General features: G+C 40.1%; 3 protein-coding genes across 10 annotated transcripts; all 3 read left to right on the top strand.

Moving 5' to 3' along the window:
• Positions 1-46: 46 nt before the first annotated feature.
• LOC135582232 (basic leucine zipper 19-like) lies at positions 47-6,515 on the top strand. Of its 7 annotated transcripts, none has more exons than XM_065141906.1 (3): positions 47-316; positions 659-1,507; positions 2,422-6,411. In XM_065141906.1, exons 1-3 carry the CDS (start codon positions 310-312, stop codon positions 2,427-2,429), a joined length of 864 nt encoding a protein of 287 aa, XP_064997978.1. In that variant the 5' UTR covers positions 47-309; the 3' UTR covers positions 2,430-6,411. The 7 variants fall into 7 exon arrangements, with proteins under 7 accessions (XP_064997978.1, XP_064997977.1, XP_064997980.1 ...); XM_065141905.1 differs by having other exon boundaries at positions 48-316; positions 6,329-6,515; XM_065141908.1 differs by having other exon boundaries at positions 50-316; positions 529-1,507; positions 6,329-6,515.
• Positions 6,516-7,469: 954 nt separating this feature from the next.
• Positions 7,470-12,614, top strand: LOC135633977 (uncharacterized). 2 transcript variants are annotated; one of them, XM_065144055.1, is made up of 2 exons: positions 7,471-9,330; positions 12,389-12,614. In XM_065144055.1, the coding sequence occupies exons 1-2, from the start codon at positions 7,511-7,513 to the stop codon at positions 12,393-12,395; spliced, it is 1,827 nt and encodes a 608-aa protein (XP_065000127.1). In that variant the 5' UTR covers positions 7,471-7,510; the 3' UTR covers positions 12,396-12,614. The 2 variants fall into 2 exon arrangements, with proteins under 2 accessions (XP_065000128.1, XP_065000127.1); XM_065144056.1 differs by lacking the exon at positions 12,389-12,614 and having other exon boundaries at positions 7,470-9,334.
• Positions 12,615-15,042: 2,428 nt separating this feature from the next.
• On the top strand, positions 15,043-18,026 carry LOC103977274 (chloroplast protein FOR GROWTH AND FERTILITY 2-like). Its single transcript, XM_009392740.3, has 2 exons — positions 15,043-15,557; positions 16,933-18,026. The coding sequence occupies exons 1-2, from the start codon at positions 15,228-15,230 to the stop codon at positions 17,719-17,721; spliced, it is 1,119 nt and encodes a 372-aa protein (XP_009391015.2). The 5' UTR covers positions 15,043-15,227; the 3' UTR covers positions 17,722-18,026.
• Positions 18,027-20,357: the final 2,331 nt, after the last annotated feature.

Raw genomic sequence — 20,357 nt, 5'->3', positions numbered from 1 at the left:
TTATATTATAATAATTTCCCGAAAGACTACGGTGCGGCGTTTCGCCCCAATCGACCCTTTTCGCTTCTCTTTTTCTTTCGACCTAATTGCGCCAAAAAAGATTTCCTTTTTTCTCTCTTCCTTTCTTTCGACGTAATTGCGCCATCGATTTATTTGTGGATCCCAATCATTGTGACTCGCTTCGTGGTGTCTTTGCTCCTCTAGGGTTGGGCGTCCTGGGGAGGGAGGACTTGCTCGGCTGGATTTGTGATCGATTGCTTAGATGGACCGCCGTGCTCTTCTCTCGCCGTGGAGATCGAATCGCCTCATATGTGGCGTGAGCAAAATCCTCGATTGTTAGGGACACCGGTGCCTTTTCTTGATTCGATTCTTCGGCCTTGCTTTTGGTCGCTGTACAAGATTGCTTTTTTGCGTTTTTTTACTTGTGTAAATTTCGTGATTGATGTAGCCATTTGTCGTCTTTCCTCGCATCGTAGCCTAAGGTTTCCAAGAACTATGCCAATCTTCTTCTTGATCTTTGATTTCCAGGCTTTCCTTTGTGCGGTGCTGGTAGAATCCCTTTCTTTCTGTGCTTGATGGCCACTGAGTGCGTTCTCGAAATTGGTGATTCTTAAAAGTGTAAGCGAACGGATCAGTGAAGTGCCCTCTCTCATCTCAGGAATTGACCGCCGCTTGATTGCGTATAATCTTTCTGCGTCACTCTTGACGATGGAAGAAGGGGACCTCGATTTCTCCAATCCTGAGGTCTTCTCTGGCCCGAACGCCGGTGACCTTCCAAGCGGCTGCTCGATGGATAGTGTTTTCGACAACATCTTCAACGACAGCCAGCAGCATACATGCACACACACCCACACTTGCAACCCTCCGGGTCCCGATCTCTCACACACCCACACCTGCTTCCATGTCCACACCAAAATTCTCTCAGCTCCCGCGGATGAGACTGCTGAGTCTGCAGGGAAGAGCTCTCCAACGAAGAAAAGGTCATGCGGCAATAGAGAAGCCGTTCGCAAGTATAGGGAGAAGAAGAAGGCCCATGCGGCATCCCTGGAGGAAGAGGTGGCTCAACTAAGAGCAATTAACCAGCAACTCATGAAGAGACTTCAGAGCCAAGCTGCTCTTGAAGCTGAGGTTGCGAGGCTTAGATGCTTGCTTGTGGATCTAAGGGGGAGGATTGAGGGAGAGATCGGATCTTTTCCATATCAGAGGACTGTGAAAGGGAGTGGAGATTTTGTTTCTAATGTGAGCCAGGCCAACATGCTGGGTGATGCTGAGGTTCTAAACTCATGTGGTTTCCGTTGTGATGATCAGGTATCGTGCCTTTACCCAGGGATGCAAGGGAGAAACGTTGGAGAAAATGGTGCATTTAATGGCCAGGGTGTTCAAGCCTGTGAGATTGGTAATATTCAGTGCATGGGGAGTTCGACTTCTGGATATAAGGACTGCTTTGGCTGCGGAAATGGGGCTGCAACACCTGTTGACTGCTCATCTAATGCCAAAAAGATAGGCGGTTGAGTTCTCTTTCTCTTCTGCTTTAATATCATTTCCTTAATATTTTGTTAAGCTCCTCTCTGAACTCATAAATTTTCTATTCTTTTTTATTTTCGTGAAACTCAAATTTAGTTCTTTTATCTTGTCCTTGGTTAAGCATTCAAATCGTGGCTCATGAAATTACTTATTTTTGCTTCTATAAGAGGTCTTTGTATATAATTTATCGTCTCTTCTATACTTCATGATTTATATTTATATGGATGCCCCACTGGTCAGTCATTTGTCTTTTAAATGGACTACCGTATGATCTGGATTTTATAAAATAGTTCTTTGCTGCTGATTAGATTTGATTTGGCTTGTCAGAATCATTATGCACCGGGTTACTTTGGCACATTTGGGCATGTCCTGAAAGCAGTTTGCTAGATGTTAGTTCTAGTCTATGAGTTGTCTTTGTGTCATTCATTGGATATTATTATTTTAAGAAGTTGCTTTCTGTAATCAGTGAGCATTAAACTTTGTGAAATGCACTGTTGATGGCATGTAGTGATTCAAATTTGGATAGCACTCTTTTTAGACGTTAGTTCATTTTAGTTTGCTTGTCATTTCATTACTATTTGAAGAGATGAGTCCGTTTGTGGTACTTAGGAGGCACATGTCTACATGTTGGGATGTGTTTGTTGCTGCGTCCAAAACGGTTGATTTGAATAATTTTAGTTATCTTGGTAATCTTGAATTTTGTATGTAAAATAGTAATTTGATGACGGGTTTAGACAAATCGAACTGATTCGTTTGGGCAAATTATGATACAAGTCCCTGAACTTTGGGCAACCTCGGTTTGTCGCTGAACGATTGATTTATGTCATTTTACTCTTAAACTATAATTAGTGTCTCAGTTAAGTCTTACTTCTAGTTTTTATATATAAACCTTGGCAGAAAGTTGAGCTGGCTCCATAGTAGGACTTGTCAACCTGGCATAATTGTCAGCGATATATGTTATTCAGCATGCCCATACTGGTTGACAAATCAAGATAAGTATTTCTCAATGCTCTAAATTTGGGTTTTTGAACTATATTTGGCATGTTGTATAACTTTCTATGCTGATATTCACACCAGGTTGGTAAGTCAAATATTGCATGCAGCCATATTAACATTTGTCAAGATTTATGATTAGAATTTGACAATAAGACTAGATTAAAGCACCGGTTTCAGTTTATGGAGCTAGTTCCCACAATTGGAAAAAAGTTTAGGAACCAAATTAAAATTTGCCTTAATGTCTAACTACAAATGGCATAGCAGTGTTTTTAAAAACGCTAGGTGCCAAAAGGTACCAAGCTCCTAAAATGCATGAGGCGCTCACCTAGGCACCCGCTTGAGCGAAGAGAGGCACTTCAGAAAATTAAAATTTTAAAACATATATTATAATTGATAAATATGATTATAAAAAATAAAAATAACATAATATATGTTCAATCGATGGAGACCTATGCTAAACAAGTTTCCAACCAATTGTAAACAGTTCTAAAGGGTGGATCAATATGGTGCAAAATAGATCTAACCAATGCCAAAGAGTGGATCAGTATGGTGCTAAATAGTTCTATCCAGAGAGTTTTAAAGAGTGGATCAACATGGTGCTAAATAGTTCTAACTGGTGTTAAAGAGTTCTAAAGAGTGGATCAGATATATTTGGAGGGAGGGGAAGAAGCTGTCGCTGCCATCGGAGGAAGACCCGTTGCTGCTGTTGGAGGAAGATGCTGCCAGTGTCGCTGTTGCTGTTGTTCACCGATGGGAGGAACTCCGCCACCTTGAGAAACGTAGTGGGGAAAAGGAATTCTGCGTAGGACACTCGCGGGTGGGGTTCTACGATGGATACTTGGTTCGATCGAACCAGATAAGTATTTTGGTTTGAGTCAGGTTTGAGTTGAACCAGGTGAGGGCCTGGCCCACCCAACGCCTGGGCCCAGGCGAGTGCCTAGGTCACGACTAAGTCAAGTCGCTTGCTTAACCCAATAGGCGGGCGCTTGGGCTTCACCTCACCTTGCTTGGGTGCTTAGGCAAGCGTTCGGGTGCCCAGTGACTTCACTGTGGTATAGTGTACATGGTTTGCAGTACCGGTCCATACCGCCCGATACGGGCGGTACGTACCGGTCCGACAGGCTTCCGGTACGCAGACCACCTGTTACTGGTCCGGTACTGTGGCAGTACTGTAGCACTACTACAGTACTCGGCACGCCTGAATATACCGCTTGGTACACCTGGGTGTACCGAGCAGTATACCGTACCGTACCGGTACCGAGCCCAGATCGAAACTCTGGTACGGTACGGTATTGCGAACCTTGATAGTGTATGTGATTCTATTTAATGTGCTAATGATGATCAAGCTTGAATCAAGTTTGAGATGAACACGAAGTTGACTCGATTATATGGCTTGATCAAGCACTAAGCTGACTGCTAGATTTTTACATTTCTAACAAGCTATCTAAACAAAGAACTTTGAGCTTTTCTCCAGCATAAATTATTTTGCTTGGCTGAGTTTGAACATGGTAAAGCTCATTATAGCATTAGTGATCCAATTGAGAGGAACATTCATTAAAATTTCGATGCATTGGCCCAAGTTGCTTGTTTAGATTCCTTGCTATCCTCTTAGTTCAGGCATCTTTTGCGTTTTAGTACAGTTATGTTGAACAAAATAACATATCTGAAAATTTTGTTCAAACTTCAAAGCATGGGCACTTGGTGTTTATAGGACAATGATTGCTTGTCACTTAAGGTGGTTGGATGATCTCCGTCTATCTTTGGGTGACGTAATTTAGATTACAGGTGGAAAGAGATAAGAGAAAGAGGAGGAAGGGAAGAAGGGCAAGTGTTAGCCTTAGGAGGGGAAGAAGAGGTGAGGATCAATGAAGGAGATGAACTACTGAAATGAGCAGTAACCATGGGATGGGCAGGAGAAGAAGAAGAGGGAAGTGGAAGAAAGCAACAAAACTTGATTATGGCTAAGAAATAAAGGAAAATCATCACCACGTAAGATTTATCATTCATTGTTAAATGATGATTTGGAAAGATGGAAATTGATTGAAGCTTGCATGAAAACTATAATTCTTCTAAAATACTATAGGTGGAAATATATTTGAGTTTTAAGTTATGTCTGCCTTGATTTAATCAGCCCAACTGCTCAACTAGGTTTTAGATTGTTAAGCATAAAGCTTATTGTTGAAATGTAATTGTTGGACCTCAAAAACGACTAATCTGCGATGCATAAAATGTTAGCTGTGAATCTTGTGCAGCGGTGCTGCTGATACATAGATGTTCTTGATTTTCCAAATGCAGTCCCCTTTGATCATACAGATAAACGTACAACCAAAGTCATGCTTGACTAATGCTCAAGATCATCAGAAGACTGTGCAAGAGGGGATGCCAAGACAATGAGATAAGCTAAGATGAAAATGATGTTTTACTAGGTTGCACTTTCTTGCTGATTTTGGCCAAGCATGGTGCACAATGATCAAACGAACGGAACTTAGACATAAATTCATCATCTTTGATGAATTGAAAAATAAAACCATAAGAATTATATGAATTTCTTTTGACATCATTTTTTTTGTGAAACGTATCAAAGTTAGTCTGCTGGCTGGTAATCCAAGGTTATGTGAGCCACCTATATTGCCTGCTTTATATCTCTTGCTTTTGATAACTAATGTTGTTACAAACTGGACTGCTGAGCTACAAAACTGCAGCATAACTTTATACTCGAAAGAAGCTAAAAAATTATTAGATAATTCGGTCATAAGGAAAGATATGCATTACTAAGAAAGAAAAACTTTGAACATTGTGTGTCTTTTCTGAAAATTGCACAGGAACTACTTTATTTTGTTAGCTAGTGTGTTAATGTACCTTGGATCCTTGACCCTAATTGTAGGATATAATCCTACTGAGAGTTATATGTTTGCACGTGTATTGCTTTGAACTTTGTGTGGTGACCTCCTTGTGGAAGAATCTTTCTCAAGTTAACCTTAGATAAGCACTACTTTACCCAAGAAACCCTGTAGTTAGTCTTTGAGCTGGGTTTTAACACAATGCAAACCGATGGTAATTAGAGTTATTGAATGTTTAAGATTTATTTAAAACATTGTCATGCAACTGGCTAATTTTATAATAATGTAGCTGCTGATGGATTTGACATATACAACAAGAAGCCGGCAATGTCCTGATTCTTGTGGGATAGGTTTGACATACTGTTAATTTGTAAGAGCTCTTAGTGATAAAAACTATATATATTTTTTATTGGACTTCTAGGCAACTGAAGATATCATGAATGATAATTGTTGATGAATTAGCTGTTAGCAGTTTGGTTTCTTCTTTTCTGTAATGACTTGCAATTTTCAATTCAAGAATTACAGACTTAATTTTCTAAATTGAGTCACTTCGAGTACTTAATGCATTAATAAACTATCCATTATAATTTGACTAATTTGTAATTGAGAAATTTCATGTGTTTGTCTCTGTCACCATATGTCTGAAGGCTAGTTTGTCTTTTTTCATTGTTTCACTTGTTGATGGAAAAGCACACAACGGTAAAATGGTTAATAAGTATGGCATTCAAGAGCATAGGTTTTCCCTCTGAGTTTAAATGGAAAACCTATTATTTATGTTGAATGAATATTTAAATTAGTGAAGTTATTGTTTCACTTGCACAAGGTGTTCAAGTCATGTTACTCTGCTATACTACTACACGTCCAGATTCTTCCTTTTTGTCTCCATCCAATTTTTTTGGTTGGTAACTTCCTTTGCTCCATGATCATATGTGCAATCTTATTGTTCCTTGTTTTTATGGTTTTTGCAGGAGCTCATGCGACAAAGGAGGATTTATGATTCGTTCTCCAACATTTGATGGAAGTAATGAATTAATGGTGGTTCAAAGGAAAATTAGCTTTCTTTTGAACTTACTTTTTATTTGTATCCTTAGCCTTTTAAATTGAACTCAGTTATTCTTGTAAGTATATTGATAAGCATATCATGTTCCATCCGAAGTGTCTGATTGCTATATATATATATATATATATATATATATATATATATATATATATATATATATATATATATATATATTGTAAATGTTTTAATTGGAATTGATATCTCAAGTCCTAGTGTTGATGCCTCTCTGCTTGAACATTATATATTGATTGTTTTACATTGGTTTTGGTTTATGATTATTTGTCTTCAAAACCCTGATTTTATACTGGTCAACAGGAGTTTCTATGCATTCATTCTTATTTATTGGTTTGATTTGTACACATCATGCCTAACTTAGTTGCTTATCTTGCAACTAACTATGTGGTAGGCAGTGCACTCCCAGCAGGTAATGCCACAAGTTGTGGTCTCGTAACATATTATATTACTACGTGTGTCACTGATGCCACCAGTTGATTTTTTTTTTGTGCTTGTTTTCGTGTTTGAACGGATGGAAAAGTGGATATGATCAATCAGAAGGAAGAATGAGACCGTTATACTGTTGTCAAAATGTGTTACATCAATTATAACCGATGCTACAGTTCGTCAGCAATTTATGTACTTTACTAGAAAATGAGTGCTTGTTAAACTTGCATTTATAAATTAGCTGAAAGATGTTTTTCAAAATAATATATATATATATATATATATATATATATATATATATATATATATAGATGAAAAAAGTAACGAAAGTGCATAATAAAAATAAATAATATAATTTTTTTCCATTGTTCAAAGTCTCTTTTTTCTTTGAGAAAAATTTTTAGTGAAACAAATTGAACCGACTTGACCGGGTTCACAAATCCAGACCCAGCTCGAAGCGGTCCGTCAGGTTTGGAGTTAACTGGTCTTGTAATTAGCTCGAACCAGATCAGATTTTGGGTGAAGACTCGGTTCATAATTCAGGTTCAACGTGAATTCGAACCACGACCCAAACAAAACGTTCCTATTTCTATATGTGACGCATCGTAGGACACCTCTCTCTCTCTCTCTCTCTCTCTAGGGTTTCTCCATGGATCTCCTCCGAGGTTATGCGCAAGACAACGACGACGACGACGACGGCGACGGATCCGAGGAGGGATCACGAGGAGAAGAAGTCGAAAGAGAAGGCGAGAAGCCAGATCCAAACGCAGCGGCGATGGAGGAGGAGGCGGAGGCCCCCTCTTCGCCGGACTCCTCCCCTCCCCGTCTGCTGGCGAAGTCCTCCGCCCCCAGAGTCGACGACACCTCGCTTGCCCTTGCCGCTGCCGGCTCAGCCCGCGCCCTCCACCGGCCGCTCGACCCCACGCAGCACGCGGTGACCTTCAACCCGACCTATGACCAACTCTGGGCACCCATCCACGGCCCCGCCCACCCTTTCGCCAAGGACGGCGTCGCCCAAGGCATGCGCAACCACAAGCTCGGCTTCGTCGAGGACGCTGCCATCCAGCCCTTCCTCTTCGACGAGCAGTACAACACCTACCACAAATACGGCTACGCCACCGACCCGTCTGGCCTCTCCTACGTTGGCGACCTCGAAACCCTGACCAAGAACCAGGCCCTCTCCGTCTACAACATGCCTCAGCAGGAGCAGAAGCGGCGCCGCATCCAGATGAAAGCCTCTGGTGCCGAAGAAGCCGACAACTTGGCTGCCGGCCATGAAGTTGAGAACCCCGCGACCGAAGAGTGGCTCCTCAAGAACCGCCAAAGCCCATGGGCCGGGAAGAAGGAGGCCGTCCAGGGCGAGCTCACGGAGGAGCAGAAGAAGTATGCCGAGGAGCATGCAGAGAAGAAGGCAGAGAAGGAGCGCGGAGAGGGGCGGGCTGGCAACAAGGCCGAGCACATGGACAAGAGCACATTCCACGGGAAGGAGGAGCGCGACTACCAGGGTCGTTCATGGATCGAGCCGCCCAAGGATGCTAAGGCTAAGAACGACCACTGCTACATCCCGAAACGCTGGGTCCATACTTGGAGCGGGCACACCAAAGGTGTTGCAGCGATACGATTCTTTCCTAAGCAAGGCCACCTCCTACTCTCTGCCGGCATGGACTCGAAGGTCAAGATATGGGATGTGTTCAATTCTGGAAAGTGCATGCGGACTTACATGGGCCACTCAAAGGCAGTTCGTGACATCTCCTTCTCGAATGATGGTACCAAGTTCTTGAGTGCTGGTTATGACAAAAATATCAAGTACTGGGACACAGAGACAGGGAAGGTGATCTCCACCTTCTCCACTGGGAAGATTCCCTATGTTGTGAAGCTTAATCCAGATGAAGACAAGCAGAACATTCTTCTTGCAGGGATGAGTGACAAGAAGATCATTCAGTGGGATATGAACTCTGGCACAATCACACAAGAGTATGATCAACATCTAGGAGCAGTCAATACCATCACGTTCGTTGATAACAACCGGAGGTTTGTTACTTCTAGTGATGACAAGTCACTTCGTGTTTGGGAATTTGGAATTCCAGTTGTTGTAAAGTACATTAGTGAGCCTCACATGCATTCCATGCCTTCGATCTCTCTTCATCCTAATTCAAATTGGCTGGCTGCTCAGAGCTTGGACAATCAGATACTTATCTATGGCACGAAGGAGCGGTTTCAGCTGAATAAGAAGAAGAGGTTTGCAGGGCACATTGTAGCGGGGTATGCTTGCCAGGTGAATTTTTCTCCAGATGGGCGGTTTGTCCTGTCAGGAGATGGAGAAGGGAAGTGTTGGTTCTGGGACTGGAAGAGTTGCAAGGTCTTTAGGACTTTGAAGTGCCATGAAGGAGTATGCATTGGATGTGAGTGGCATCCATTGGAACAGAGCAAGGTTGCAACTTGTGGATGGGATGGCATGATCAAGTACTGGTGAGTTATCATTCCTTCTACTGCTGGCTTTACATAATGAAAATAATTATGTGTTATTTTTTTTACCATAGTTATTTGAGAATGAGTTTTTTGCTAGCCAACTGAACTTTTGTAGGATTGACTTCTCCTTTCGTTGTCGTTGGTATCTAAGTGAGCTTTTGAAATGATCGTCAGATGTAGGTACCAAAGTTAACTGCCTTAGAGTTCTCTCTGATTGCATCATTGGTGAAACAAATAAATGGATTGTTTAAATTTTGTGAGCTGAGGTTGTGATTTGTGATCGTAAGAAAACCACCCATTACCTTCCAAGCGAAGTTCATTGTAGACTGAACCATTGATTAGTTTCCAATCATGGGTTGGGTGAAATATAATTCATCAGTGACAAAAAGCATCAAAATAATTTTCTAATCTTATGGCAATTTTTTTGCTCTAAATATTTGATTATGTCCTCGAAATAAAAATATACAATATAAAAAATTATTGGAGGTAATAAGTTTTCTCCAGGGATTTCTTGCTAGGAAATTCCTTTTGCTTCCTAAGAAGAACTTCCATGAGATCAAAGAATTTCCATGGATCTTTGTTATTACTATAGCCTAGTTTCTTTTAACACTTAAGACCATGGCTTTATCCCTGATTAATTGCCACCAGGTGAGATTTCAATAGGAAATGCTATTTACTTTCTTAGAAAAACTTCCATGAGGTCAATGCATTTCCTTGGATGCTTGATATCGCCATACTCCTGGTTTCTTTTGACATCTAAGAACATGCCTTTGTCCCCAATCAATTGGTATCAATTGTATGGATCCGTTTCCATTATGCAGCTGTAGGATTCACATTTTTAATTGTTCCAAGGGCCATCTTCTTCCTTAATTACTATTAATCCCAAAGTTCTTTTTATTTCCTCCTCCATGAAACTTGTAACTGGAATGTTTGATCTTTTACAATTATCATATAGATTTTGTTCACACATATTTGAAGCATCTTAAACATTTTTCCCTCATCATATGATTTGTGATATGTATGAAAGCTGCAATTAATGTTTTATTCGTTGATGCTGACAATAATTATCCATCTTGCTATCTTTATGTCATATATGCCAAGCTTTTGGATATATTACTCTTGACATTCCAATCCACAATTTATGGCAGTCTCCGTTCATGTATTTTTCCATGAAATGTGTGGTGTATTCATGGACACAACACAATGCTTTCCCATTTTAATTTTGTTTTACAAGCAAAAACATTCTCCTCTTATTCATGAGCAATATGTTCTTCAACCTTATTGACTTGTATATTCAGCTTCTATTTTTAATCTTCCATCCATGTCTCTAAATACTGACCGAACCATACCAGTCTGATACTGTGCCAGCATATGGATCAATACTAAGATATCAAACAGCTTTACAATATTTTTCTTTTTGTACCAAGACATGTAACATACTGGTTAGTATGTACTGGGCTAATAAGATTACTATATATGTACTGGTATTGAAATACAAAATTCTGATTAATACTTGAATTGTTGCATTTTCTGAGCCAATGACCATACCACATTTGAGTTGTTTCTAAGACAAGAAAGTATCTGAAAGAAAACTTGAGCATTATATGGAGATGCCTAAGTAGCCAAAATTTGCTTGTAGACCACTGAGAGAGAAATTATGATGCACAAAGTATTGTCCTGACATCCAACTATTAAAACATGACTTGACAGTGTACTCCAGATCTTCATTTGATCTTCGTAATACCCTTTGTAACCATTGCATTGACATCTGTTATATTAGCGTTTTCACAATACATCAATGGGAGAGATGCTATGATTCTTCCTTTCTGTCCTTGTAATTTATATTAACATATCATTTTACTACGTATTGGGGTCTACATTTGATCTCTGTGGTACCTTCTGTGACTATTGCATCGTGAGAAACATTGTGTTTTTTTCATGTATGCCACCTGTTACACAAATTCTTCTACTTGTATAGGCAATTGATTGGTTGGGTGTATCATATATTTAGTTACATATTATTACAATTTCTAAGTTATGAACCACAAACTGATGCTTTTGCCTTCTTTAACCCATTATAAGAGGCTTCTACTATAGACCATGTTAATGGGTTTGTCGTGCTAGGTCTAGATTGCATAACAATTACCATATTGTTATAATAACATTGCAAAGGATCTTTTGGGAGGTTATAAACAACGGGTCTATGGATAATGAATGTAAGTTTTAGTGAGAACTCACAAGAAGCTAACATTTTAGGACAAAGATATATATATATATATATATATATATATATATATATATATATATATATATACACACAAACAGTGTTTTAAGAAGCTGCCTTGGTTTGTGTAGGCCGAAAAGGTACTACGGAGCCCATATTCAGTGAGCAGACACATGTTACTGCATATGCGGGTCTAATTAGGATGTCAGAAATAACATAAAAGTAAGTACAGACAAAGAATTACATAGTTAAGATTGTAGAATGCAACTTTACATAAACCTGTGCAACAGCTCAAGTCGGGTTATGGGATGAAAGGTACAGACGTGTCTCTTTGTCAAATATGAATCAGAATACTTGAATTTATCATTTGCTTATATATGCTTTATGATGATGAAACAAAATTTGTGAAGTATTAAACGATATGATTTAACACCTCTAGTGTTTTAATGGTCATGAAATAACATAGTTTTCTGTGGGAGTTGCAAAAACAGATAATGTGGTTTTGCTGACATATATCCAGTATCAAAAGCACGAGAAGTTAGCGCACAACGAGACTTCATGTATGTGACAATGTCACTGAATTTGTCCAATCAAGCTTTCTGTTTGTCAATAGTGCAATATGATTTTTATATCAAGGGTCCATAATGTGTGTCACAAAATTGAGAGTTTATTATACCTGAATTGCTCTCTTTTAACATTTTGTGATTGAAACTGTTTCTACTTTTATCCGGTTGACTGTTCCTTTTTTTGTGTTTTTTCAGATAACCTCCTTTTTTTTTTTTCCTTTTACTACTGCATGACATTAACACTTGTTGTTTGTATTTGAACTTTCAGGGACTAGTTGTTGAGATTGATAAGTCGCTGCTAAGGTGCAACTCGCTCGTATTGATAGGATGATATAGGAGATTCAATTCAGTGGGTGCTATTCGTTGTATAATGAGTCCCGTCGCTCCTGTAATGTGCACGTGAAGATCTTGCATCCAGTAGTAGATCTCTCATCAAGATTGTAAGACAGTATAAATAATGTATCAATAAATAGGTGTGCAAATTCTTGCCCAAAGGTTGAAGTCTTTGTGACCTGAGGTCGCCCATCAAAACTGACCCATGCAGCAACTTGCACGTATTAAATATGGGCTTGTGGCAATGGTCCTGGGCCTGACTGCAAGACGCGGCTGGCTTGACTAGTATGCATTAGCGTAGATGTCGGACTAATTTGTAGTTAGATTTTTTAATATTTTAATTTTTATATTTAAAAAAATTATATTAAAATTTTTATAGTTATGAAAGTGAAACATTTAATTCTTATAGTTATATCGATGGAAGATATAACACATGACAGTATGTGTATGAATTATATAAAAACGATGGAAAAAAAATAATTTTGACATTCTATTTATAATTTTGACATTCTATTTATATTTTCTTTCATTTTATTTATGTTTTCTTTCTTCTTAGTTGATTGTTGTGGTGGTAGTGGATAACGATGACATCGCTGGGTGTCACGGGTGGTGGTTGTAGTCGATAATAACGATGCAGGGGTGTCCTCAGAGATGGGCTGGGTGGAGTTTTAGAGGTGGAGTTGAGAGAGTTTTGTGGCGAGGTGAGACAAAGGAGGATGAGGAAGAGGATGACGCAGAGTAGTGTCGCTCTGCATCTGTCTCGATGTTGCTTAGTATTTGTGTCGATGTTGATGTCGATGCAAATGCAGAGCGATAAAAGCGTCGCTTGGCATTGATGTAGATGTCGAGCAACGCTTTGCATCTGCATCTATGTCGACACCGATGCAAATGCCGAGAAATACCGACGCAGATGTATAACGTCGACATATGTGTCATCCTCTTCCTCCTCTCTCTTTGTTTTACCTCTCACTATCACTCTCCCTTATTTTCCTCCTACTCGTCAGAAAAATGTTATAGAATTTTACCTCCAGGATTCCACTTAGCATAGACATCTCTACGTTGTTCTCATCGACCATAACCACAACAACCACCCACGGCCCTTAGAAGTGTTGTTACCCGTCACCACCACACCAATCGACTAAGAAGAAGAAAAACGTAACTGAGATGTTAAAATTATCTTTTTGCCTATCATTTTTTTATAATTCTTGCATGTGCTATCACATATTGTATTTTACGTTAGGATAAATAAATTTAAATATTTTATTTTCATAAGGATTCCAATATAAATTTTTTAAATCTAGAGATCGGGATGAGGTCGAACTACAATGGGTAATATGTAATTAGCCTATAGTTGATCGATTTCTTAAAATTTGTAGCATTAAGGTGAGCATATGCATATGAAAGATTTATGGGCCGGTCTACGAGCCATATAATATAAACTATAATAATCCCTGTTTCTCTTTTTAAATCATATAAAATAATTTTTATATAAATTTTGATTGGGTTACTAGTTCACCAATCATCAAAGATTAATTAATAAAATAACATAAATAGATTGACATAAAAATAAAATATTAATCAAAAGAATATAAGTGTAAACAAGAAAAAGATGAGATCCCTACATGTAAATGCGATGCTCACCATCCGCTCCTCTCTCCGGCTATCAATATCTTCTCCACCACCAACCTTAACCTTGTATCGAGAGAAGAGAGGGTCATCATGTATTTATATATCCTATCTCTTTAGAAAAGCTTGACCTTAATCTAATTAGCTTTACTTAATTTACACTCCTAATTCAAATAGGATCATTTTTTTTTTATTTTACCTCCACTATATATATATATATATATATATATTCCTAACCTAATAAGAAGAGATACCACCTCTAATTAAATTATCAAAATATCCTTAATTAACTTTAACCTAGATTTAATTAGGAAATATCTAAAGTAGCATTAGGTAGATTTTTTCCCCCAACAAATATATTTTTTTTGGTGTGATTTTTCTATAATATATTTTAAAAAAAAATCCTCCGACATGACAAAATAGATAATATGTAGTTTTTTTTTTTTGAGTTTTGGCATATCTAAAATAGGAAAAAAAAGTTTGATTAGTTATGGGAGATATTACTTGGTGATAAAAATACACATATATCTTATTTCGATCTAATCTTAAAAAAATTATATCGAGAGTATGTTTGACTGAACTCTTTTAATAGTTAAATTAATTTTCATTTGTTACGAGTGAAAAAATCTTATATAAAGTTGGAATAATCGAATTTAGTTTAACTAGTTGGAAATGAATTGTGCCTAAAATTAATTATATTGGTTTTATAACCATGGTTAGCAATAAAGCTTAACTAGAGAGGAATGTAATAAAAATGTCATATTGGTGTGGCATGTCCAATTAAGACTTTATGGTACACTTTGTTTGTATTCATATGAGTTGGATGCATCGAGTTATAAAAAATAATAATGATTATTATTATTATTATTATTATTGGATAATAAAGATATAAAATAGCCTTTTAATCGTAATTGGTTTTCTTCTCAGTATATTATTGTTGGTGGAGTCCCAAATCATGGCAAAAGGTGGTTGTCGGTTGACCGAGAGAGGAACCCTTCCCTTCTCTTCCTTCTCCAACTTCTCTTCTCCCTCCCTCTTCTTCTTCTTCTTCTTCTTCTTCTTCTTCTTCTTGGTGTTCGACCTGTAGCATTTTGGACTGCTGTCCGAAGTCAAAAGAAGCAAAATAGTTGGCTTGCTTCCGCAGTTTCATGGAGAGGCTGATCTCTTCCTCTTCCTCCTCCCTTTCTCTCCCCTTTCGGACGGCAGAGCCTCTGCGGCTCGTCAGGCCTCGACCGCTCCTCTCCCTTCGGTCCCCGTCCGACCTGAGATTGAGCCCTTGTTTGACGCAAGGGCGGGGTCCCAAGCCCCTGACCGCGCTCTTCTACGAACGAGATGGCCCGCCTCCTTGTCCCTCCCGCGCCTCGTCCTCCCCTGCGAGCGCTCCGCCGCCTTCTTGCTCCCGAGGGGAGGCGCCGCTTGCTCGGCCTCGTGCCCGATTCATCGCCGGAGGAGGACCGGATGCGTGTTCCCTGCCAAAGGTGTGGTCTTGTGTCTTCTCCGTGGCTTGTTCTTTCCTTCTCAGGACCTTTGTTCTTGACCATGAACCTACAGGCTTTTGTTCGATTTCTGCTTGACTCAAATCTCGCTGTTCACCTGATACAGCGCCTGGGATTAGCTTGATCTCTTACAAGATCGGGATATTTCTTATGATAGCAGTGTTCTCCTGTTTCTGGGTTAAGCATCAGATGATTCATGTGTTATAACAGGAAGTTACTTTAACCATATGAAGTGGTCACATTTGACGTCTGATTCATCTAATTTTGTCTGAGATTGCACCATATTTAGTCTTTATTCCATGCTGGTCAGATTAGAGCTATCTGTGTTCACTAGATCCTGTGTGGCTTTAGATCTTGAAAATAACCAATGGAAGACTGTTAAAACTGTGACTAATTTTTGGTGTCATGAAGCATGTTGTTCGCTATATAGAATGAACTTGCTGCCATCATTGGATTTATTGGAATCCTCTTATAAAGCTTCCTATGCTTGTAATGCTAGCTTTTTATTGGTTGGATCATTGTGATCGTTGACTGCAATTATCAGCAGACATGATGTCCATTTGTTAGGTCTTTGACAATCATGTTGTATGTACTGTTGCATCAATGGTCTCATAATGTCTCGACATGACCTCTTCATGACCTCTTGTTCATATTGGAGCATCAGGTCTGTAGGTTATTTTGGACATCTTCCAAACTATATTTAGCAATTCGCAAACGTTCTGTGGGTTCTTGCATTTGGTCTTTTGTGCCAATCTTCATGTCCATTTGGTGCATCTGTTCCCATATGTTTAGGTTCTTGGCTGATAAATTTGGTTTCAATGCCTGTTTGGTCTTTTGAGAGGCAATCATCACTAGGATAAGAAGGCAGTCATGATAGTTCACTAAGACTGCAAAAGTTGCCATTTTCAGCCGAGGCTGCAAATTGATGGAACCAACAAGGGGCAACCAGCTTGAATATGTGTGAACGATATAAGATGAAACTGCTATTGCTCGTCTGAGAATACTAATTGATTATGGTTACCTTGTAACCGGAAGAATCTAACTGTGTGCCACTTCGAAACAATTTCTTGCAGCATTCTTAACTTTGGACTTTCTTGCCCTAGAAGACATTTCAATACTTGACTGGATTTCCCATTTCGCTTCTATATGATTGAGATACTTTGTGTTGGGAAAGCTCTTAATTCTTATGTTTACCATGTATGCTTATGCACCATCCACTAAAAAACGGAGAATAACATTGCATGCGGAAGTATATCTGCACTAGGTTTCGGAACAAATTTTAGTACTAAACACTAATTTTATTTTCGATATTTCATGTTAATTTTATAACATAATTTTGGGATCGACAACTTTTCAGGTTGCTCGCGCTGCTGTGGTCACCGCCCTTTCAGCAATTATACTGACAGTAACCAATTCAATTTTAGCCCAACCTTCATTTGCCAGAGTGCAATCTGCTTCCAACTTAGGCGGACAGCTTATTAAAACTGAGTTACTAAGTAGTGCTTTGGCTGGTTTTTTAGCTGGTTGCCTGCATACATTGTCAGGCCCCGACCATCTTGCTGCCTTAGCTCCTTTATCGATTGGAAGAACAAAGATGGAGAGTGCCATAGTAGGAGCCCTTTGGGGATGTGGCCATGATGCTGGTCAAGTGCTCTTCGGTTTACTATTTCTTATGCTCAGAGATCGTCTTCACATTGAGGTTTTCCGCACATGGGGGACTCGAGTTGTTGGCTTAACTCTGCTAGTGATAGGTGCTCTTGGAATCAGGGAGGCTTCCGAGGTGCCCGCTTCTTGTGTTGCTCTCGATGAGCCCTCAGATTTGAGCTCCACTGGGAAGAGGAAAATTGGATTGGCAACTTTCGCCACTGGCATTGTGCATGGTCTGCAGCCAGATGCACTCATGATAATCCTGCCGGCACTGGCACTTCCGTCACGCCTGGCTGGTGCTGCATTTCTTTGTATGTTTCTCGTCGGCACTGTATTTGCAATGGCGAGTTACACAGTATTCATAGGTACATGCACAGAAGCATTGAAAGAAAGGGCCCCTAGGATCACAGAGAAGCTAACATGGGCTGCTTCACTCATCGCGATATCCATGGGACTTGCTCTTCTAATTACTCCATTCTTTGGCTTTAGCCTGTTTTGATTCTCTATTTGGTTGGTAGTTCTCCCTTGGCATCCTTGAATCGCTGAAGAAGAGTAGTTGTTCTGGAAAATTGGCTTTCACTCTGCAACAGAGGTTACTACCATTACTTTAGGTTTGAGCTTTTAGCTCGTAACAGAAACCATAGTGAAGTCTGCCTTTGACAAAGGGTCAGTTTTCATTCTAATGTGGCCTTGAAAATTTTCAGTATTGGCAAATTTGGTTATTTGTCGGTATTCTATAGATGTTGAGTTGTTCTCCAATTTAAGATTAAATATTGCCAATATATTCTAAATTTGGACTTGTTATGTGTGTGTGTGTTCAAAATTTCAGTATTGCAACATTTGGTTCTTGTTGGCTGTCTATAGACTTTGAGTTGTTCTCCACTTTCAGATCAAATATTGAAATTATTTTCTAAATTTGGACTTCTTGTGTGCGTTTTTGTGTTGGCACGTCCCATTATTTGTTGGTATTGGTCTCCACTTTGATATTAAATATTTGCCATTATTTTCTAAATTTGGTCTTGTGTGTGTGTTGCCACATTTGCTTATTTGTTGGTGTTTTATATAGACTTTGGGTTTTTCTCACCTTTTAAGATTAAATATTTGCCATTATTTGGGCTTTTCTCGTCTTTTGGTTTTTCTCTATTAGCACTTTCTCTTTTGTTTGTTGGAACTTTGGTCGTATCTCCTCCAAATGTTGGTCCATTTATCATACTTGGATCTGTAGGGAGCCTTTCATCGACTCTATCGATTGGACCTCGGATTCAGGCAGGGTAGAGTGGTGGTGAGGCCTGTCAAATTCCATGGTTGGGAACTGAAGTGCCCCTCGACTAATAGTTCGACGAGTCTTGGGCACTATTGGGATGTTGGCATCACGTCAAGTCGGGGAACCTAGACGAGTGCTGGTGCCAGTTTATCACGAACGGTCGTCGCGCACTCGCAACAACTCCGTTCAATGAACCGTTCGTCGCTCCCACCCGCATGTACAGCTGCTTGACAACATGTTTTCTCATGGTTTTGGGTCATTTTGCTTGTAAATATGTAAGTTCAAACAAGCTGCAGCGTTGCAAAGCGACCGTTCACCGAACCGAGCAAAACAGCCCCAAAACAGCTCCGTTTTCGCGTGCCGCGGGAGGTGAGCGGAGAGCTGCCTCCGCTCACCAAAATGTCAGCCATCTCAGACCCCAGGAACCCCCCGGGTGGCACATGGCTGGATGGGGCTTCGGTTATATACCGAGCGTTGAACACTCTTTCGCAAGTTCGCACGTGACCTTTACGGGAACTTGGTTTTGCGCCCGGGACCAGGTGAGCGGCTGTTTGTGGGCTTGCAGCTGTTCGTTCATCCTTGAAAGCCTTGTTTTTCTCCCTCTCCCTCTTTTCTCTTGTGCACACAAGGTGTTCGACGAATTGCTTGTAAAGCTTTCCTTTTCGCGAGACTTCGGGACTTGTCCGTTGCTCGTTCTTTCGATCTAACTCTCTTTCTCTTTCACAGGTCCTTCGGGACCTGCGAGAAGTTACAAAGTGGGCTGATCCTTGCGGAGCAAGATCGCAAGGGCGAAACGCGACTTAGGCAACGCAAGCTAAGTTCGCGTCTTTGGCCGCAAGGGTGCCGCACGCCTTAGGCAATTCCAGCTAAGGTCGTGACAAGTTGGGGTGGAGCCGGTAATGACGACTGAGCTGGTGGCACAACTTGTTGGGTTAACTGAGGTAAAAGCAGAGTGATGGCTAATATCATGCCTATTAGTATTTGCACTTGTTGAGTGAGATTTAAGAACATCTCGATGGGAATAAGCAGGTGGCTCGTGGTCATCCTTGGGGGTAAAAGACCTCGGTTGTTGAATAGATGCTAGTATTGTATCAACATCTAAGTTGAGATGGACGCGCCTATGTACGAAAAGGGTGACTAATGTTCGCCTTAGGTGAAAGTACTATGGGTTGAGGATAAAGCCTCTTCGCTTGAGTGTTCATTGAAAGAGTTGACGAACAATCGTTCCTACAATATCGGACATTCCTTCTAGTGCCAAAAATATTGAGGGAAAAAGTCATTGACAACTTATCTTAGTTAGCCCAATGTGATCCAGACTCATATGCTCGGGATTGTTTGAGGTGTCTCCGAGATAGAAACATCAAACTCTCAATGGAGAGTACCCTTTGTACCTCGATTGAGACTTTTTTTATTATTTGTTTCAATTGCAATATGGGGAGAAAGCAAATGATCAACTTGTAAGCTTGCGAGGGAGTAAGAGTGACTCGGTGGACTTATAAGCCTTTGATTCCCCCACTCCTCAACTAACGTGGGACTAAATGCCCTTATCAATGCTCTCCCCTAAGGGGAACCAAGGGCTCATGGCTCTCCTTCTAGCACTAAAATATTAACTTGATGTCATGGACTGGGAATCGATACGACTTGATCTTGTCCCGAAAGCACGAAATCGTCCAAGTCAGTCTTCTTGAGGGAGGGGGGAGTGGCTAAAGCTGAGCAAGGGCTGGCGAGGGTGATTCTGAGGTTATCCTGAGGTAGAACTAGAGTATATTCGATCTCTGCCAAGACGTTGCACAACAAGTCAATATCGAATGTGATTCCCAACTTTACCCCTTTGATGCTTAAGTTAGCTGATGGGGAATTAGTTATATATC

The sequence above is a fragment of the Musa acuminata genome, chromosome BXJ3-3 (genome assembly GCF_036884655.1).
Source record: "Musa acuminata AAA Group cultivar baxijiao chromosome BXJ3-3, Cavendish_Baxijiao_AAA, whole genome shotgun sequence".
NCBI lineage: Eukaryota > Viridiplantae > Streptophyta > Magnoliopsida > Zingiberales > Musaceae > Musa > Musa acuminata.
Note: the sequence above shows the minus strand (reverse complement) of the source record. Positions and strands in the feature narration are given on the sequence as shown.

Coding starts and splice junctions, on each gene's coding strand:
- LOC103977274 (XM_009392740.3), top strand. CDS start 15,228: ATGGAGAGGCTGATCTCTTCCTCTTCCTCCTCCCTTTCTCTCCCCTTT. Junction 15,558..16,932: donor ATGCGTGTTCCCTGCCAAAG/GTGTGGTCTTGT, acceptor ACAACTTTTCAG/GTTGCTCGCGCTGCTGTGGT.
- LOC135633977 (XM_065144055.1), top strand. CDS start 7,511: ATGGATCTCCTCCGAGGTTATGCGCAAGACAACGACGACGACGACGAC.
- LOC135582232 (XM_065141905.1), top strand. Junction 1,508..6,328: donor TAATGCCAAAAAGATAGGCG/GTTGAGTTCTCT, acceptor TGGTTTTTGCAG/GAGCTCATGCGACAAAGGAG.